The 21319-nt window shown below is 46.8% G+C and overlaps 1 protein-coding gene across 1 annotated transcript; it reads left to right on the plus strand.

Annotated features, from left to right (window-relative positions):
* Window positions 1-293: 293 nt before the first annotated feature.
* Window positions 294-20984, plus strand: Trim16 (tripartite motif containing 16). Its single transcript, XM_006973534.4, has 6 exons — window positions 294-1079; window positions 8579-8674; window positions 13819-14052; window positions 16255-16420; window positions 16799-16894; window positions 20065-20984. The coding sequence occupies exons 1-6, from the start codon at window positions 579-581 to the stop codon at window positions 20646-20648; spliced, it is 1677 nt and encodes a 558-aa protein (XP_006973596.1). The 5' UTR covers window positions 294-578; the 3' UTR covers window positions 20649-20984.
* The last annotated feature ends 335 nt before the right edge of the window (window positions 20985-21319 follow it).

The raw sequence follows: 21319 nt of genomic DNA on the forward strand, positions 1-21319 counted from the left end.
GCAAGTGAAGCTAGATGATATTATTTATTTATTTAGGTCATAGTTTTTGTGGTGGTGGCGACTGGAGGGGGGAAGCTGTGGCCCATGCAGGATGAGCAGCTGCTCTAATGTCAAAGTCCTTGCATTTTGGATCCTTTTAAAACATAGGAAGCTAAATAAGGCTTGTGGGAACATTCAAAGCCGCTGGGGCTTACAATAGAACTCAGGAATCTCTTGCTGTCTTCCAGAGCCACGGGCACACGTGGTCTCCCGCAGAGCCTATAGGAGACGGTTCCATAAGAATAGAAGTTTCTGGGCTGGACTAGGAATGGGAAGGAGAAGTCTGAGCCAGCGAAGACTTCAGAGCCAAAGGGCAGTCCTGAGCTTGAGGATCGAGTCGCCTTGTCACTGCGACTGGCTGCTAGCCAATCCAGAGGAGCCCAGTCCTGTCTGAGTAACTGAGCTTCCTCGGAGGGAGGAAACAGTTAACGTCTCAGCAGCTGCAATCAGCTAGGCGTGGCTCTCGGGTCTGACTTGGGCCACACAGATCCTGAGGCAAGGGGCAGAGGAAGGACGTCTTAGTCCCGCAGAGCCTCCAGATGGCTGAATTGGATCTGATTGCCCCAGGGCCACTGACCGGGGTCAGCGTTCACCCTTTGGCCCCTCTGATCCCAGACCCTCGGTCCACTATCCCAGTAGAAGAAGAGGATGTGGACTCTCTGGGCAAGCCAGGAGAGGAAACCCAGGGGCAGGGCTGCGATCCCGCAAAGGTCGGGGCTCCTGGTGACGAGGGGGAGGAGGAGATCCTGTGTGACTTCTGTCTTGGGGCCAGCAGAGTACGGGCAGTGAAGTCCTGCCTGACCTGCATGGTGAATTACTGTGAGGAGCACCTGCGGCCACACCAGGAGAACAGCAAACTGCACAGCCACCAGCTGACGGAACCCGCGAAGGACCGGGATCTGCGGACCTGCCCTGCCCACCACAGCCCTCTGGTTGCTTTCTGCCACACACACCAGCAATGCATCTGCCAGGAATGTGGCGAGGGCGAGCACAGGAGCGACAGCACTGTCCCCCTGGATGCAGCCCGCAGAAACAAAGAGGTGAGGGATGGGGTCCGTCCACATGGGACGGGGCAGTGGGAGATGGTGTCCCCGGGGAGAGGTCAGACATGCTGCCACTCCTGGCTCTGTGGATGCCCCTTCGGTGTTCTGAGTTTACAGACAAGGACTTTAGCCGTAGTGCCTGGGTGTTGGTCCGGTGTAAGTACATATCTATAGAGTAAGTAAATATCTGTAGCTGTTGGCTTTGGAAACCAAAGTGGGTCACTGTCCCCATCCCTGTGTCCCCGTTACCGTGGGGGCTCTGTTGCCTCCATCCCTGCGTGGGAATTTCCTCCTGTTTCTTGTTAGTGTTTGGTAAGGTGTGTTTGGGTGTGGGCTGTACAAGTTTCGCCTCAGGAAGATGGTATTCCCCTCTGGCAGGATCTGTGAGGCAGATTCACTACCAAGCCTCAAAATGCAAACCTTGGCGAAAGTCCAAGGGGAAAGAATAAACCTCAAACTTCATTTCTCTTTTTCTTTTTTACCGAAAAAGAAGCCAATATAACAGGCTGCATTAGAGTTAAAAAAAAAAAAAAAAAAAAAAAAGCCAAGATAACAGAATTTGAAACACACACTGAGATTAACACCAAGGATGATTTAACTCACTGGAAAATAAAATTTCCTTACCAGATAGGGCTATCAGGAGTGGCTGAGAACTACCATGCTCAAAGTCTGAAATTTTACTTCCGTCAGATAAAGACACCATTACTGGAACACTGCTTTGTCCTAAAGCCAAAAAGCCAGACAAGACCTTTGGGGATGGACTCGCAGCTTCACAGGCTTGGTTTCTCCCATTTTGAGTTTTCCCATAGGAAGTGAGGTTGACTCTTGTCCCACAGGTCTGGCTCACCCTCAAGGCACTTACCTCTTTGTACCGCCCACAGCTGACAGGGCCACAGTTGTTTTGTGGCATGAGTTCCTGGGCAGCAAAGGAAAGAGGTGTCTGGGTAAAGGACTTTCCTGACCAGGGTATTTCCTCTGTGCCTATACCAGAGGTGGATTCTCTCTAGTCTCAGTGGGTGTTTTTCTGGAAAGTTCTGCACTCCAGATGCTAATGAGTCACCATTTCCGGCCTGGGAAGCTACTTGCCAACTGTTTCCAGTGTGTCCATTATCAAGGGATGTCCTGTAAGGAAAGTACAGAAATCAACAAATACGTAAAATGAAAGGGCCCCACCCAACTGAGGGAAACAGCCCTTGCTGGGTATTGCTACTTCAAAATATGTTTTGTGGATCTTCCCATCCGAAATTTCAGTAATTATTATGAGGGCTCTGATTGTCTCTAGTATTTGTTCAAGTTCACACAGTTGATGAGTGAGGCATGGAAGCTTCTGGAGTGCCATCTTATTGGAGAAAAATGAAGGAAAACTCAGATCACAGCTTTGTCATCTTAATATTTGTTTATTTTATATGTGGGTGTGTGGACATGTGTGTGCATGTATGTGCGTATGCATGTGGCGGCAGAGGCTAGCCTCAGGTATTGTCCTGTAGATGTGCAATGAAATATGGCTATATGTGCCTCCCACTTCCCCTCCAACTCTTCCATATCTACCCAATATGTCCCCTCCCAACTTAATATCTTTTTTTTTTTTTTTTTTTAAATAACCCACTAAGTCCAGTTAGCGCTGCCTCTTTGGGCGTAGGTGTGGGGCCACCTACAGGAGCGTGGGAACCCTCCCAAGCCACATCCTCAAAAAAGAGTGATTCTCCCTCCCCCAGCAAGTATCAGCTGCCACTGGCTCCTGGTGTTTTGAGACAGGGCTTTTTCTCATCTGGACTTACGTTAACCAAACAGTCTAGGCTGACTGGCCAGCAAGACCCTGGCATCCACCTGTCTCTGCCTCCCCAGCACTGGGTGATAAGCACATAACACTATGCCTAAATGTTTTTTAATCTGAAAAGTTTTTAGGTTTATTTTATGTGTGTATTTTACCTGCATGTATGTATGGGCACCCTCTGTGTGCTTGGTACTTGTGGAGGTCAGAAGAGGGTGTCAGTGCCCCTGGAACCGGAGTTAGGAGCAGTCGTGAGCTGCCATGGGGGTTCTGGGAAGCACATTCAGGTCCTCTGCAAGAGCAGCAAGAGCCCTTCACCACTGAGCCGTCTCTCCAGCCCCAGCTTTAAAGATGCTTGTTTATTTTTATTTGATGTGTATGGATGTTTTGTCTGCATGTGTGTTTATGCACCACTTACATGCCAGGTGCCGGAAGTACAGACAGCTGTGAGCCACCCTGTGGGTGCTGGGAATTGAACCGGAGTTCTCTGGAGTGTAGCCAGAGCTCTTAACGGCTGAGCTATCCCTTCAGCATCCTCAGTTTTTTTTCAGCGTAAGTTCTGGGTATTAAATTCAGGTCCCCATGCTTGCACAGTAAGCATGTTACTGAGCTGTCTCCCTGGACCTAACCTTGCTTAAAAAGAATAACAAAACAACCATGAAAATGAACAAATAAAGAAAACAAAACAAAACAAAAAACAACCACTACACACAGTAGAGACATATGGGCACAGCGTGTTGCTATTCTCTTTGGATACAGCGTCTGAACTTTACAATTTTTAACTGGAAAACCTATACACGAGGATGTTAAAAAAACAATCTCTACCAAACGATGCAGCAGATTTGAGTAGGGAGGAAGTCAGTTCTCCACCCCAACTCCAGATCCCGCATCCTGTGCTCAGAACACCTGTGTTCGGTTCCCTCAGAGATGCCCTGAGCCTGTGCCAACCCAGATGCAACACAGACTGAAGGCTAACCACCCAGTACCACAGAGACTTGGGGGAGCACTGTGGGCAGGAGAGCCGGGTGGAGCAAACACGGAGCCCCAGATGCAGACATCTTGGGGGAGAGCTGTGCGACACAAAATGCTGGCTGAGAGGCTGGGGTGGGGGGTGCGTCCAGTGCTACAGCCCTGTGATGGACCCCTCTTTCCGGTCTGCTTTAGAGAGAGAGCTGCGCCCTTTCCATCCTACGTCCTTATTGTCAGCCCAGAAAGCAAGCGTACTCTGTAGGCACAGCCACACTCTGAGCGGCTCCACCAAGCCTTAGTGGCCGAAAGATTTATTCCAAGGAGCCCAAGAGCCCAGCTCAGGAGACAGTTTCTTGAAGAGACAAGCACCATTAGGGCTGTTTTGAAAGACTTATCGAAGGTTCTAGAGGCCCAGTGTTCTTTTTCAGCTAGCCCACACCTCCTGCAAGTAAACTTGCTTTCTGAAGGTCACCCTGGAGCCAGTCAAGGGCTCATAACTCATGCAGGCACGTTGTGTACAGGAAATGGCAAAGTCAGGTCAGCTGGGAGGGCACAGAGGGATGTTTCTGTCAGCCACGTGAGTCCTTTCTGAAGTGCCCATGGCCACCACCAGTTCGACTGATGGACGAAAATTAGGCGTCGAGAGAGCTGGATGCACCTGACCACTGGTTCCATCCTGACAAACTTCCAGAGCTCAGCTGCTCCTAACAGAGACCTCAGTGCTCCCCTCCGCTCTAGCTCAGTGTCCTGAGGCTCCCTTTACCTTGTCAAAAATCTCAGGCCTGCCGGTATGGAAATGAGATCCCCATCTCCCCTGTCTCCCCCCCCCCCAATGTGTGTGTGTGTGTGTGTGTGTGTGTGTGTGTGTGTATGTGTGTGTGAAATCTGGGTTCTTGGGACTGCTTTTGTTATTTTCCTCATAAGTGTGTGTGGTTCCCTCCTGCTCTTCAGAGTGCATGTGATGGGTTAAGAGGGATGCTGGCTGTACTGTGTACCCTCAGGGAATTTGGACTCAGGAAGGTATGACACATACTTTAATTTCACGGCATGCCAAAGGGTTGGTGCCACACAACTGTTGTGTGTTCCAAGTGGGGAGCCAGCCTGAAAGTGACATCAGCACAGTGCTCCTGGAGGAGGGAAGGCCTGAGCTAAGGCCTTGGAAGGCCACTAGTGCCAGGCCACTAGCTCAAGCTCAGGATTGATTCCAGAAGGTCAAGATGGATCTTGATCGCACATAGTCTCCATGAAGAGAAGGTCCAACCATCCGAGAACTGGAAGGATGTGTGCTTGTCTGGAGGGCTGTCACCCTGCATCACCCAGTCTGTTCGCTGGCAGTCAATATGGTACGGGGCCACTCGGGGTAATGTTCTCACAGAAACCCAAGTGAGTGCCTTGGGGTCAGTATTATATAACTTGTTTACTCACAAGACTATCCCACTACGCTTTCCAAGAGCCAGGAGTGCGTGGCTTAGTTGACCTTATTGGCTTGCAGTAGGTCCTGGTCCAGCCACAGAGGAATGGAGTCAGCGTCCAGGTCTAACTCTTGTGATACTACAGGCAAAGCCAATCTTATGGCATAATAGAAACTAAATGACTCGACAAGATCCTACAGCCAGGAACAAGGTCTTCATGCTCCAGTATCATCCTTTCTCAATGCTCTCTGCTAGAAGACGAGGCTGTCCGCGCTCCCAGGCAGCACTCTCCTGCTCTCAGACTGGGCACACCATGGCTTTCTTAGGGGACTCTGAGGTCAGAGTCTAAGGCAGCCCATCATTTTCTAGGAACAGGAATAACTAGAGAGACAAGACTCAGCCCCACCTTCTGTGGTAACTGGGAGTGTTTTCCTTGTGGTGACTCAGAAGGGTCCTCCTTTGATGTGTAGGCATCCCTTTTTCCTTTTATGGAAGTCTGAGGGCAGAGGCTAGAAGCCCCTTGCTGGACACCCTGGGTGTCTCTCAAAGGCTTGGCTGGGATAACAGCTTTAAAACACACTTTTGGTACCACTGCTGCTCAGATGAACCAGGTTGCTAGGGCATGCTCTGTGGTGTCTTCCAGTTCCTTCAAACAAGCGACTCACCTTTCCCTCCTTGACCCTGGGGCTGGGTCACTGCAAAAGATTCCAAGATTGCCCTCCGATAGGCCAGACACCCCTCCTCTCCTTTCTCTGCTCCCCACTCCCAGGCATCAGGTCTCTAGTGTCAAGGGTGTGACCCCTGGGACACCCTCAGCTTCACTCCCATGACCTAGGGCTTGAGCAAAGTTTGCCTGCCAGCCCTCTACGATGCTCTGGTGCTCTGCCTACAGCTGTTCCTTCACTGTGTATGGTGGGGGGGCAGGGAGGGCGGTGAAGGGAGGTGTGAAACTCCCCCAGGCTTCATGGGAAAAGAGCCAGATGCTCAATTTATGACTTCTGAGGTCTATTGGGCATAATGACTTGGTTTGGAACACGGACAGAAGCTATTAAAAGCACCGAGAGCTGTTTGTTTATTAGGTGTGTGTGTGTCTTGTGCTATCTCATGCCCTTGTGGATACCGGAAAGTGGTGGTACCTCTGAGGTTTGCCAAGGCTTAAATTCTCTATGTTGACAGGTTGTCTTTTTGGCAGATGATGGTGTCTTCTTGAGCCCAAGAGATATGCGTGAAGAGTCCAGGCAGGCAAACCTAAGAGTCTCAGGCAGGCACTGGCTTTGGCTTGGGCAGGGGTGGGGCAGGGAGGGCAGACCTTGCCTCCAGGTGCAAGCATGGAGCATGAATAGAAAGCAGCCACGGTAGCAAGCCTGGTGGTGACTGATAACAGTAAGGGGGGACACTATTGACACTTATGGTTCACTTAGAGTGTACCTGGCTCTATCGAGTTCTTATTAATTTCATTTAGTTCGTTATCTCATGACCTGGCAAGTAGGCATTTTATCCCCATCTCCCAGGTAAAGAAATGGATATTTAGAGACATTATGTCATGAAATAGTAAGAAATGCGTTGATGTCAATTGTTTTTCTTGATGTCCTGGCCAGATACCTGACAAAGACCAACTTAAGGAAGGCAGAGTTTTATCTTATGGTTTAGGAGGGATGCAGTCTGTCACGGTGGGAAGGTGAGGTGACAGGGGCTTGGGCAGCTGGTCACATTGCATCTGCCGTCACAGAGAGCAAAGGCTAGAGCGGTGAGTCAGCAGTTCAGAACACCGGCTGTTCTTTCAGAGGACCCAGATTCGAGTCCTGGCACCCGCGTCAAGTATTCAAACCCATGAGACTCTGGGAGACATCTCACATCCAAACCACAACGTTCTGCCTATCCCTGGCCCCCGTAGGTACTTGTCTGTATCATAATGAAAACTACAGTTGTTCTAACTTCAACAGTGCCGTAGTCTTCAATAGTCCCAGCACTGTTCAAAAGTCCAAGGTCGCTCCCGAGACTAAAGGCAATCTCTTACCTGTGGGCCTCTGTCCCATCAAACACAGTTTACACAGTTCTGATATATAAGGCACAGAGTAAATATTCTCCCTCCAAAGGGAGGAATGGGACATAACAGGGAAGGATGAAACCAAAGCAAGGTAATAAAAACACCCTACAGCTTCATGCCCAGTTCTGAGGCTTGGGATGGTATCATCTGGCTTCAAATGACTCGGCTAACTGCAGCACATGTAGCCTTTTCCCTGGGCTGGCTGTACTCCATGCCTGCAGCTTTCCTCAGCAGATATCCTATGGCTCTGGAATAGCCCAAACTTCAACTTGCCTTCACCTTCACACAGTGCCCTCTCAGGGCCTCCGTGTAGAGAGTCAGACTGCCACACAGGAGAGGAGAGGGGAGGAGAGGAGAGGAGAGGAGAGGAGAGGAGAGGAGAGGAGAGGAGAGGAGAGGAGAGAGAGGACTCACTAGCTTTCTGGACTCCTGGTGCAAGCCTCTTACTCTTGCATCCGTCATGCTTACAAACCCAGGACCACGTGGGTGAGACCGCCAGGCTCTCCAGGCAGCTCAAGATGTAGCTCGGCCTCTTGAACGACAGCTGTAGCGGCCCCTGGAAGTCTTGCTGGCTGGATCTTCTAAAACACACATCACCATGCAGTTGTTTTTGAGCAGGGGACCCCTTCTGGGACAGTCTCAGTTCAGGGTCTCTCCTTTGAAATATATTTGCATCTTCAAAAGTTGGACCTTTTGATGGGAAGTCTTGCTCTCAAAGCACTTTCCCTAGGTCCCATGCAGAGCACGAGGCTTCTCTTCAATAGGGCTAATCCCTGTATTGATCACAGATGATTTAGAATGCACCTTTGTCTGCATCTTTAATTTCTCATGCTAATTTCCTTGACAAGTTGCCTATTTTTTTCCTACCCACTTGGTGTTCTCTTGCAGACCTGGATGAGAGCAATGAGCAGTAACCATGACTCAGCCTGAATGTTAGTCTGTCTTGAGATGTCCTCTGCCGAACAAATTTGTCTATTGCTTTTGAATTCACCCTGAATTAACTTCTCAAGATCCAGGCAGAATTCTTTGCCAGAGTGGGACATAAATGACCCGTATCCCAGCACAACATTCATGCTCAGGACATGGCAGCTGCTTCATGCTGAGCTCAGTCCCAGGACGCCACTGATACCTGTCTGACCCTTTGTGCCTCTAGGCTGGCTTTGAGATCAGTTTGAAAGGTCATGCTCTCCTTTCGGGGAGAAAGGCAGGGATTTGAAGGACGGAAAGTGCCGTTGTCCTCGGGGACTATCTGTATACAGCAGACCCTTTGCTCCTTAATTCTCTCCTTCCTCCTTAGGCTGACCTTCGGTGCATGCAGTTGGAGCTGGAGCAGAAGCTCAAGTTGAATGACAATGCCATTGCCAGGCTCCAAGCCAACCATAAGTCTGTTTTGGTAAGACTGGGTCGGGTTACCTGTCTGGCTTCGGCGAACTCGGCACCACTGCAGGGTCAGTGAGACCCATTTGGGGCTGTAGGACGTGGGTCGAAGCTCGAGCAGGGGTGTCAGCAAGTGAAAGTAGTAGGCACAGTTGGCCACATTACGAGGGGCCTTCGCCTTGTCAGGATTTCTTACAAAATGGCGTAAGCAGGCTGGAGAGATGGCTCAGTGCTTAAGAGTACAGCTGCTCTTTCGGAGGGCCCTAGTTCAATCTCCAGCACCCATGTGGCAGCTCACAGCTGTCTTTACCTCTAGTTCCAGGGTGATCTAATGACCTCTTCTGGCCTCCATGAGCATCAGGCATGTGGTACACAAACATAAATGCAGGCAAAGACCCATACACATTAAATAATAATAAGGATATTTTTAAAATCGACTTAAGTTTTAAAACTGGTTAAGTGAGTCACCTTTTAATAATATGAAATAGACCCAGGTTAGTCTTGGACTAACAGCTTTCCCAATTTTATATGTGTATATTCTCTCTCTCTCTCTCTCTCTCTCTCTCTCTCTCTCTCCTTCCTTCTAGTTGGGGGAACACAGTGTCTCTTTATCTTTCTTTCTTTCTTTTTTTTTTTTTTTTTTTGGTTTTTCGAGACAGGGTTTCTCTGTGTAGCTTTGCACCTTTCCTGGAACTCACTTGGTAGACCAGGCTGGCCTCGAACTCACAGAGATCCGTCTGCCTCTGCCTCCCGAGTGCTGGGATTAAAGGCGTGCGCCGCCACCGCCCGGCTTATCTTTCTTTTGACAGAGTTTCACTTGGCAGCTCATACTAGCCTAGAACTCACTATATAGAACAGGTAGCACCAAACTCTTAGCAATCTTCCTGCAGCAGCCTCTCAAGTGTTGCTGGGATCACAGACACACAGCACCACATCAAGATTATATGTTTTCTTGATTAAGGGAAACGTGTGTGTATGTGTATGCTCTGATTGGAGGTCTTTAGTCAGAGCTCCAGGAATTATGTGTCCTCTGGCTTCTTCTATCCCAGGAGGGTGGTCTGCAGGAAGCTGGAAAAAAGAATCAAGGACTCCTGGATTAGTCAGTGGTATTTGGTAAGGCCAATGCTATGACAGGCAGCTTAGCTTTAGTCTCTTCTGGTTTGATTTTAATTTCCCAATAATAAGTTCCATAAACATCTGTCATTGGTGACAAGCCAAGAGCCACCACTCAGAAGAGAATGCAGGATACCTCCCCTGTGGCAGTGAATTGGAAGTATCATCTTGCAAACTGAGAATGAATGACTCTATCCATCTGACTGTCCACCATTTATCCATACTTTATCCACTTACTCACCTATCTATTCACCTATTCATCTACTTATCTACATGCCCATCCATCTATCCATCCATCTATCCATCCAACCATCCATCCATCCATCCATCCATCCATCCATCCATCCATCCATCCATCCATCCCATCTACCTATCCATCCATCCAACTACCCCCATATATCCATCCATCCATCCATCCATCTATCCATCCATCCATCCATCCATCCACTCCCCCATCCATTTATGCATTCATTCATCCACCCACCCACCCATCTACCCACCCACTCATACATTTATTCTAATCTAGTATCCAACTTAGTTTCTGTCTCCTGAGTGTTTATAACCAACTAGTCACTGAAGGATAAAAGCCTTCCTTACCCATAGCCGTTAGGTCACCGGCCTTCTAACTATGGTGCTCTTTGTATCTTCCAGCAATCGGGCCACACCCCTGCAGTCTCTCCCTATTAAGACACAGAGTTGACAAGCCCTGCCTCTCCCTTGCAGCTGCAGGATAGGTTTATGGCCCTATGTTGTGCTTCCCTTTATTCCCCTTGGTATGTAGGATAAGTCAGGCTAGGTTGTCACAGTGTAGCACCTACCCCTGGAATTTGTATGTCCCCATGAAAATCTATAGGGTGGAGGGACCACCTTTGTTCTAGGAATGGGAAGGGAATTGATATACTTAGAGACTCCTGTCTCTCTCTTCAAGGCCCCTCATGGCTGCTGCTTGCTCTGAACAAAGCTAAGTAATCTCTCGTGTCAGATGTCAACATCCTCAGTACAGACCTCATTTTCTTTGTTATAGGCACAATATCTTTCTAAAGAAAGAAAAACAGTTGTCCCTGTAAAGTCTCAGAGACTTGATTTGCAAGTTCTGGATGATTTGGAGGGTTACACAAGACACTGTCCTGACTCTTTAATCTGATTCCTATGTAGTTCCTTTCTTTTCTTTCTTTTTTTTTTTAAGATTTATTTATTTATTATGTATACATGTTCTGCCTACATGTATCCCTGCAAACCAGAAGAGGGTACCAGATCTCATTACAGATGGTTGTGAGCCACCATGTGGTTGCTGGGAATTGAACTCAGGACCTCTGGAAGAACAGCCAGTGCTCTTAACCTCTGAGCCATTTCTCCAGCCTTACTTAGTTCTCATAATGACATGGTAGCCAGAGAGATATTGCAATGGCCCTCATATTCCAGGAATGTGGGGACACACAGAGAGATATTAAGACTGTCTTGGACTCTTCATATTGACTAGATGGGAGAATCTGGGATCATTGTTTTCCTGCCCTGAGAATGATTCAGTACATTGCTGGGTATGTGTGCCATTCTCAGATTTTTAAACCATTAACTATCAACTACTTTGATATGTTCATGGCTCTCTTTGCATGGCTTACTTGTCATGGTTTGGGAAGTAATTAATATCCTTCACATATTACATTCATTTGCAAATCAACATTTCTCAATGGGAAGGTTTAGGAAGATGCCCAGCAGGAGCAGGAGTCTCATCCACCAACATCATCCATCATCAGATGCCTCCTCTAGGCTAGCCTGAAAGGATGAATGGTGCTGGTTGGTTGGCGGAAGAGTCACGGGCCATGGCTACCAGAGTTAGAACGGGCTTTATTAGAAAGAAGAAGGGATAGGAGGGAGAAGCCAGGCCTGGCAGGGGAGGGAAGTGGGGCAGAGCAGCCAGCAGAGAGGAAACAAAGAAGGTGGGGGTCTGCGTCTGGCTCTTTAAGGTGGGGATTTTGTGACCACTCGGCTGATGATGTAAGACGCAAGACGCCAAGCCTGAGCTGCGCATGTATAGAATCCTAACATAGCCTTCATCAGGATGATCTCTGATGGGATGGAGAGGGACATGACCTTGAATTCAGACTAATGCCATTTAGCTCATTTAGCCTCACATAATTGTTCTTTTATGAGGAACCTACATAACATAATTATGGAGGTTAAATGGACTATGTTCTTTTCCCATGACACCTTCATATTGATTTCTATGTCTTTTTCTGTTCCTGGATTTTAGAGTCTATTTAAAAAGTGGCCATAAGCCAGAGAAGCCAAAGCCAATCACTGTGGCACTGTGCTGGTCATATCAACACCATTTACTAGTCTAGGAGTTCTTGACTCTTTTCTCCAGCCTCCAGCACGTTAAGACTAGTGATCTGCTCAGACAGATCATCCTCCTCCGTGATAGAAGAAGCCGGGGCATGTATAATTAATTCCTGGAGCTCTCAGTGAAAAGCTCCACACACCCTACCAGGCAAACACACCCTCATTCAGAAAGCACACACAAGCTTGGTATGGTGACCCATGCCTGTGACCTCAGCACTTGGGTGGCTAAGACAGGGGGATTGCCCAGAGTTTAAAGCCAGTCTGGATAGGGAGTGAGCAGGGTAGGGAGTCCCTACTTGCTTCTATGACTCATGAAACATGTACATCTACTGCTTGATGGGTGGGAAGGATGAGTGAGCCAGAGAGCTGGAAAGAATTAGTTAATATGGAGCTTGGATGAAACACCATCAGCTCTACCACCCCCAACCTCAACCCCTTAGAGCAAAGGCTGTAAACAAAACTGACCTGTCTTCCAGGGTAGATTCCTCTATCTTTTCTTTCATCCTCTATTTTCAGTATTAAAATATAATTTAACATTGAAATCAAAATCCGTCCAGATGCTGACAGTGTACAATGACGAGTCCCTGTTCCATTGCTATAACAAAGTGCTTGAGCTGAGTTCTTTGTCAATGAAGTTAAGTTTGTTTGCTCACAGTTTCAGAGGTTCATGATCATATGTGCACAAGCTGGGTTCTGTTGAGGGCCTCATGGTGGCTGGCACCACTGTGGCAAGAATGTGTGCAGAAAAGAGACAAAGAGAGACCAGGAGAGCAAGGCTCACTCCTTTATAACAACCTCTCACGGGGGCTAGTGAGGATTGGGGCCCAGGAAAAGTACCTCAGTTCCTTCTGAGGGTATGGGCAGAGCCCTCCACGACTCTTCCATATCTGTCTACTGCAATGTCTGACATGCTGCGAACTAAGTGATCCAGTACACGGACAAACCCCATCAGAACCGCAGCCACGATCAAACACATGGGTGCTGATCATAGCCCTGTGAATCACTGACAAATCATTGAATTTGCTGGTGTCTCAATTTCTTCATCTCAGTGACAGGGGGCATCATGGGTGACTTCTTGTTAGAGTGGATGAGAAGAGATGGGATGTTTGCCCCAGAGCCGGCTACAGAATAATATTTACTCATCCCGGTTGCTGTGCAATTTCCTATCCTTGTACAAGCGACCAGATACTTACACAAAACAGCACAATCATTTCCCTATCTCTTGAAATCTATTTATCAAATACACTGAATACCGGTGCTGCCCTATGACAATCAGTAAAGTGGTTCTCATAACTCGTGGGTCATGACCCCTTTGCAGGGAGGGACCAAGCTACGCTTTCACAGAGGCTGCCTAAGACCATCCGAAAAACACAGATACCTACATTATGATTCATAGTAGTGGCAAAATTACAGTTATGAAGTAGCAACAAAAATAATTTTACGGTTGGGGGTCCCCACAACATGAGGGGCTGTATTAAAGGGTCTCAGCATTAGGAAGGTTGACAACCATTAGATCACTATATACCTAGAGGAGTACATCTATTTTCTCAGGCACCCAGAATTCCCACAAGAACAAAACTGCCATTTACAGTCCGGTGTTCTTTAATCTTTGGGCTTCTCCGCTTCCTGGTCATGTATGTTGAGCGTTGACCCTGTTGGAAGCCTCTGTAATGGCGTCTTGCCTGCTTCCCACTCCGTCCCCACCAGGTGTCCGTGTCAGAGGTGAAGGTGGTGGCTGAAGAGAAGTTCGGGGAACTCCTTGCGGCTGTGAGGAAGGCCCAGGCTGACGTCATGCTTTTCTTAGAGGAGAAAGAACAGGCTGCATTGAATCAGGTCAATGGCATCAAGACCCACCTGGAGTACAGGAGCATCGAGATGGAGAAAAGCAAGCAGGAGCTGGAGAAGTTGGCCACCATCAGCAACACTGTGCTCTTCCTGGAGGTACTGAGGCTGGGGGTGGAGTGGGGAGCAGGGGACTCTGGATGCATCTGGCTGGAGACACACCCGTGCATGGGACTGTCTTTTCCTACAGAGAACTGTAAAAGCGGGGAGTCAGGTCTTGATTCACCAGGAAACAGTAATACAGGAGGAGCCGAGAGGACTGATTAGATCGGGGAAGATCCTGGAAGGTGGCTCAAGTTCTGGGCTCTGCATGTGTCACCTAGAGACCACCATGGGCAGACAGGACTAGGAGAGACCAGGCTAGCTCAAGGAGTCAAGGCGCTTTGACAAGGAGTGGGTGTGGGGTCTATGGTGATGGAAGACGAGCCCGCAGGGCCAGACCAGCGTGCAGCCGTCAAGGACTTTAGATGGGGATGCAAAGAGCGCAGAGATCCGTTTCATGAAACACTCCAGCAGGCATGTGGAGGTTTGCATGACAGTGTGTGACTGGAGAGAGTGGCTGGTTTTCAGATTGGGCCGTGTCCACTGGGGTCACCAAGGAGCGCTTAACAAAGGGAATGGAACTTTCCGTCTCACAACGTATCATGTGCATGGGAGGCATAAACCAGTTAGGCCTAGGTCTACAGAACATGCCCTCTTGCAGGATAACACTACCCGTGGTCACTAGATATCACTGTGCAGTGTTTAAAAACTCACCCAAACTATCGAGGGTATCAAATTCCTCACTCACCAAACTGACAGGTTGGAGTAAATAATCTGCAACTTTTCTTTCAGTTTTACTATTCAAATAAAAATAATTTCTTGCTTGAAATATGTGAAAGAAAAACAAACAAAAAATGCTTGTAACCTCAGTGACCAAACTCAGCAAGTGAAACATACTAAAAAAGTCCATAAAAAGTAGACAGTCTCTCTCTTTCTCTCCATTGTTTTGCTTTGCAGTTCCAAAACACAAAGAAAATGTGAACATTTGAGTCCTCATTCCATGAGACTCCACCAGGATCTCTTCTAAAAAGTGAAAGTTATTTCCCTTTCTTCTTCTTTTGTAACTTTTATTATTATTGAGACAAGGTCTCATGTAGCCTGGGCTGGCCTCTAACTCACTATGTACCTGAGGATGATCTTGAACTTCTGAACTTCCTCTTTCCTCCTCCCAAATGCTGAGATTATAGCAGCAGCCACCACGCCCACTTTATGCCATACTGGGGGTCAAATGCAGGGTTTCATGCATGTTAAGTAAGCACTCTTACCAACTGAACTACATCTCGAGGCCCTATAGCTTTATTTTTAAGATAAAAACTTGAATAATCATAAAATATATTTTAGCATAATGTAATTCAGTTATAAAATTTAGTGAAAGATGGGTTGTTTTTTCCACAAATAATTCAGTCAAAGTGACAACATTTCTTTCTTTATTTAGACAGGGTCTTCCTATGTAGCCCAGGCTGGCCTTAAACTTGGGCTCCTCTTGCCTCAGCCTACTGAATGCTGGGATTACTGGCATGGACTGTAATTTATACCAGCAGTACCCACGTTTTGCTTCACCTATTTGAATTACTTTTATCTTGCACTGCACCAAACCAATATACAATATGAAAATGCTCATCTACAGAGCTCTGGTTTGGACTCCTCTTCTGTAGGTCTGCCTTGGTGTGACCGATTTTGTTACTGCTCTATCCGGTCTGCTATCTGAAGCTTCATCTGCACCTGAGTAGTGATGATGCATTGCACATAAAAACAATCTTCCTTGACTCTATGTTGGGTTTGGAGCTTAAGTAGCTTAATGTGATTTACTGATGTATGCATAACTTCCAAATTTTAAAGCGAAGTGCAAGAATAGCAAACGCATTCATTGGGTTGGCAGGACTGAGGGTTGGCTTGGGACTCTCCCGACAGCAGCAGCAGCAGCAGCAGCCAGTTCTTCCATTCTCACCACAACTCATACTTAAGTTATGGAAAGAGAAAGGATTTAGGGAATGACTGACCTAAGAATGTTCTTACTCTCTGGTCCCCAGTCTGAGCTGTATATGGGAGCTGTCTGCGGTCATACATCTTTTGACATTAAGAAACACACATTCCTACTTGGTTTTAAGAAGGCTCACTTCCTTTGTAGGGTCTAGAAGCATAGAAAAAACACTCTATATGCACTTTCTCTGTGAGGCACGCATTGCCATCAGCCCATTTCACAGATGGAGAAAGAGACATGCTGAGAAGAGCTGCCTGATTCTGTTTCCCTCTCTGCAGGAGTACTGCAAGATTAAGAAGACAGAAGAGACTGCCTTCCCCAGCATCTACATAGGGCTGAAGGATAAACTCTCAGGCATCCGCAAGGTCATCACAGACTCAACTCTGCACTTAATCCAATTGCTAGAGAGCTATAAGGAAAAGCTCCAGGAGTTTTCCAGGGAAGGTGAGGAACTTTCTAGAATGGTGATGAGGAAAGAGGAAACCTGGGAAGGGAGGGAAAAGGACCCATTTCAAAGCCATTCTTTGGCTAGGCCATTAATGATTCTTATCTTGACTTTATTTTATAATTGCAACCTGAAGGAGGTAAATTGGCCATATTGCATCAGCATTTCTGTGACTAGCTTCTGAGGCTGCAGACGTTTGGGTTTTAAGTGGATTCTGTGTCAGCCTGGGGTCTTCTCCAGCAGGGTTTGTCTGGTACACGGAGTGTGTCCAGGTTCCCAGGCACTAGACCCTCCAGAAGACTGGGGAAGGGTAGCCTGTTTCTTGGGTACTCCCAGTCAACTGGACAGGTGCTATTCACAACTCTCTGATTTTCTAGAGGAATATGACATCAGAACTCAAGTGTCTACCGTTGTCCAGCGCAAGTATAGGACCTCAAAATCTGAGCCCAGAACCCGGGATGAGTTTCTCCAATGTAAGTTGTGAAAGGTAGCCCCTTCTGACATGCTGGCAGCAGTGGGAAGCTTTGCCAAAGCAAGAACCACCATATCTGGTAGAGGATTTAGGTTCTTGTAACCTTTCATCTATTCCTAAATGATTCCTAAAGTTTTTAATTGAAAACATTTCTTCCTGAAATAAATTGAAAAATGCAAAAATTCCTATATACCTACCTATCATTCAGTTTCTCCAAAATGCTGACATCATACATAACTATGATTCATCATGCAAGAAAATAGCATTGCTCCAATATTATTGACAACATTGTAGATTTTTTTCCCAGTTGTCTAAGTTATTTTTCTATTACTGTGATAAAACACCACAACCAAGGCATTTATAAAATATAAAATAAAGTGTTTGTTGCGAGCTTACAGTTTCAGAGGGCTCGAGTCCATGACCATCATGGCTGGGAACATGGCAGCAGGCAGGCATGGTGCTGAAGCAGTAGCTGAGAGTTCACATATTGAGAGACCACCTAGAGGAAGAGAGAAAGAGACACTAGGAATAACATGGGCTTTTGAAACCCCAAAGCCCATCCCCAGTGACATATCTTCTCCATCAAGCTCACACCTCCTAATCCTTCCCAAACAGTTCTACTAACTGGGGACCAAGTAATCAAGTATGTGAGCCCGTGGGGGTCATTTCCATTCAAACCACTACATTGGTCCAAAGTTGAACTCAGAGACACAGATGTGTGTTCCAGTTCCCTTTCTGTTGCTGTGATAAAATGCTCCGAACAAAAGTAACTTAGGGGAGGACAGGGTTTATGTCATTTTACATTTCTGGGACACAGTCTATCATGAAGGAAAGTCAGAGCAGAAATTCAAGGCAGGAACTTGAAGCAGAAGTCATGAGGGAATGCTGCTTGATGGCTTGTTCAGTCACAGCCTTATGCTTATTCAGTCTAGGGATGGTGCCACCCACAGTGGGATGAGCCTTCTTGTATCAATTAATGATCAATACCACCTCCTTAGACTTGCCTACAGACTAATCTGATTGAGGCTTTTCTCTTAGGCGACTCTAGGCTATGTCAAATTGACAAAGCTAACCAGGGTCCATGTTCCCATGTTTTTTTAATCCCCTCTAATTCACATCAGTCCCTCAGGCTTTCTTTACATTTCATGACCTTGGCATTTTGAAATGTCCTGTCCATTTACCACGTGGTTCATTTTTAAGTGTGCCTTGACAAGATCTTATTGTTATTGCATTGATGTGGTCTGGTAGCATTTTGGATTTTGACATAGGGGTTCAGTGTGTATGTAGCCCAGATTGGCTTTAAATTCTTGATCCTCTTGCCTCTGCTTCTCAAGTGCTGTGATTAGAGATGTGTGCCCATGCCCAACTGTTGCTATTTTCAAAAGCATCTATTTCTAGCCAGACGCGATAGAATATGCCTATAACCTTAGCAACATCTAAGCACAGCACTCATGAGGCTAAGGTAGAAGAATGGAGCATTCAAGGCCAGCCTAGGTTACATGGTGAGACTTTACATCAATTGACCAACCAGCCAACCAGCCAGTCAGCCAGCCAACCTGTCAACCAGCAGCCAACCAACCAACCAACCAACCAACCAACCAACCAACCAACCAACCAAATGAATGAATGAATGAACAAAACACAAATAAAAGCACTACAGGGGCTGCAGAGATAGTTCAGTTGCTAAAGATACTTGCTACTCTTCCAGAGGACCCAAGTTCAACTCCTAGAACCCATATGGCAGCTCACAATGGTCTGATTCCAGTTCCAGGGGATCTAACATCCTCTTCTGGATTCTGAGGACACCAGGTAGGCATGTGGTGCACAGACATACACATAGGCAAACATTATACCCAACAAATAAAAATACCACATTACTAAGCAGTGCTTTGTGATATAATAAGTTTAAGAGGCCTTTCATACAGCATACACTGTAGTCTTGAAAAAAGGAAGTATCTCCACCACCCGTCTACAAAAGCAATGTGTACGATATATGTGAAGTTATACATTAACCAGCCTGATTTAGCCACTCCATGGTGTATACCTATTTCAAATATCATGTTGTGTATAATAAACACAAGCAATTTTTATATGTCAAATTCAGAACTTAGAGTGAGAAAATGCTCCATGGTAGTAAAGAATTCATCAGGTTTCACCTCTCAGCAGGAGAAACTTCACTGTAGTCACAGCTCATTTGTACAGCATCCTTCAGGAACATGCAACTGAGACGTGTTCCTGTGTGGTTTGGGGGAGCAACCACTGTCCCATCTTTTCCTCTGGTTATTATGTGGGCCCCAGAAGCCCACAACTATGTCTTGCTCTTGTTGCAACTCTGAATGTCTTGGCCTCCACCTGCTTTGTTCTCTCCTGTCTCCTGTCAGAAGCACATTTTAGAGACAAACGTTAAAACCATATACTAAATGCCATTTGGTCTTAAAATGAAAGTTAAGAATATCCTAGTATAATTTGTCTTTCTTTACAAGTGTTTTTACATGTGTTAAACTTTTTTGAGTATTATTTTAGGTAATGATACAACATATCTTTTTGAAATACTATTCTTACTGTGGAGAATAATTAAACAGCTTATTACACTATGCCAGGCAAGATTTACCTATGGCTCAGATGGGGGTGAAGCAAGGGTCTTGAAAGGAGTGGCTGGAGTACTGGAGGCTTGGAAGGAGTGGTATCTGCATTGTAGGAGGGACAAGGGCAAAAGAAATACGGGAAACAATTTTATGTTTGACTTGAGTAGATGTGCACGGAGGTGCTGTTGTTAGTCTTTGCAGTTAGGAAGAAAACGCATTTGACAGTGTGTCTAAGGCTTACCATGTTAAATGCTGGTCAAATGCTTAGCAAATGAATGAGTGGATCAAATGTAGGCATACAAGGAACTGAATCTCTGAACTCAGCCCAGACCCATAGAATAGTGCCTGACTTCCTGTATACAGTCTATGAATGAATGAACGAGTTAATTGCTCTATTGAGTTCAGATATTACAGCAAGTGCAATCAACTCGAGCTTCAGAAAGGGGTGTGTTCTCTCCACTGGTTTTCACCTGCCCCTGATCCTAGGGGAGCACTGGCTGGGCAGACAGAACCGAAAAGATGGGTGTACTCTCATGAATGCCTTGGGGGTCAGCTAGGTTCAAAGTTGTCTTCTCTGTTTCCTCAGATGCATGTGACATCACATTTGACCCGGACACAGCACATAGGTACCTTCGTCTGCAGGAGGACAACCGCAAGGTCACCAACACCACGCCCTGGGAGCACCCCTACCCGGACCTCCCCAGCAGGTTTTTGCACTGGCGGCAGGTGCTGTCCCAACAGAGCCTGTACCTGCACAGGTATTATTTTGAGGTGGAGATCACTGGAGGAGGCACCTATGTTGGCTTGACCTGCAAAGGCATTGACCGGAAAGGGGAGGAACGAAATGGCTGCATCTCCGGAAACAACTTCTCCTGGAGCATTCATTGGAACGGAAAGGAGTTCACAGCCTGGCACAGTGACACGGAGACCCCACTCAAGGCTAGCCCTTTCCGGAGGCTCGGGATCTACGTCAACTTCCCAGGAGGAACCCTTTCTTTCTATGGCATAGAGTATGATACCATGACTCTGATTCATAAATTTGACTGTAAGTTCTCAGAGCCAGTCTATGCCGCCTTCTGGCTGTCTAAGAAAGAGAACACCATCCGGATCGCGGATCTGGGAGAGGAGCCCGAGAAGCCTGCTCCGTCCTCAGCGGAGACTGCTCCCTAGACTCTAGGATCTGCCTTCCCAGACTTTGCTAACTAACTGTGACAACTGGGCAGCAGCTGGTATTTGAAGGTAGAGAGAAATATCTGCTGGTGGTAGTTGACTCTGGAAACTATGTGGGTCCTGAATGAACTTTCCTGTCTGCTTCTCATTGCAGCTCTTGCGTGAAAGCAGAAACTCTAAGGCACCAAAGCCTCTCCCCAAACCTTCCAGTGACGGGGTCTGCTCGGGAGATTATCAACCTTCGCCCAGAATTTATGACTAGGGCTCTTCTGAGCATAACAAGACAGCATAGGGTCAAAATAAATCACAAACACTTCTCTGTGCATTTCTTATGTACTTGACTGTGTCTGGAGTGTTTTCTCTGTGTTCATGTCATCTTCATGGGGTAAACATTTATATTGTCTTCATACTACACATAAAGAGACAGTGTCAGGGCAGCTAGCTAACTTGTTCACCATTAGTCTGGTTACTCAGTAAATGAGGGGTAGAATTGGGATTCAAGTCTGGGTAGGCTATTGTTGAACTTGTGTTGACTATGTGTTATGCTTACCTCATTAGATCATTGAAATGGCCCCCAAAGGAAGTGGCACTATTAGGATGTGTGGCCTTGACTACTCCGTTCTCCTTTAGACAGATGGCAAACACCCATCAAGCCTTTAGGCACACCATCT

Source organism: Peromyscus maniculatus, chromosome 8 (genome assembly GCF_049852395.1).
Source record: "Peromyscus maniculatus bairdii isolate BWxNUB_F1_BW_parent chromosome 8, HU_Pman_BW_mat_3.1, whole genome shotgun sequence".
NCBI classification, from domain to species: domain Eukaryota; kingdom Metazoa; phylum Chordata; class Mammalia; order Rodentia; family Cricetidae; genus Peromyscus; species Peromyscus maniculatus.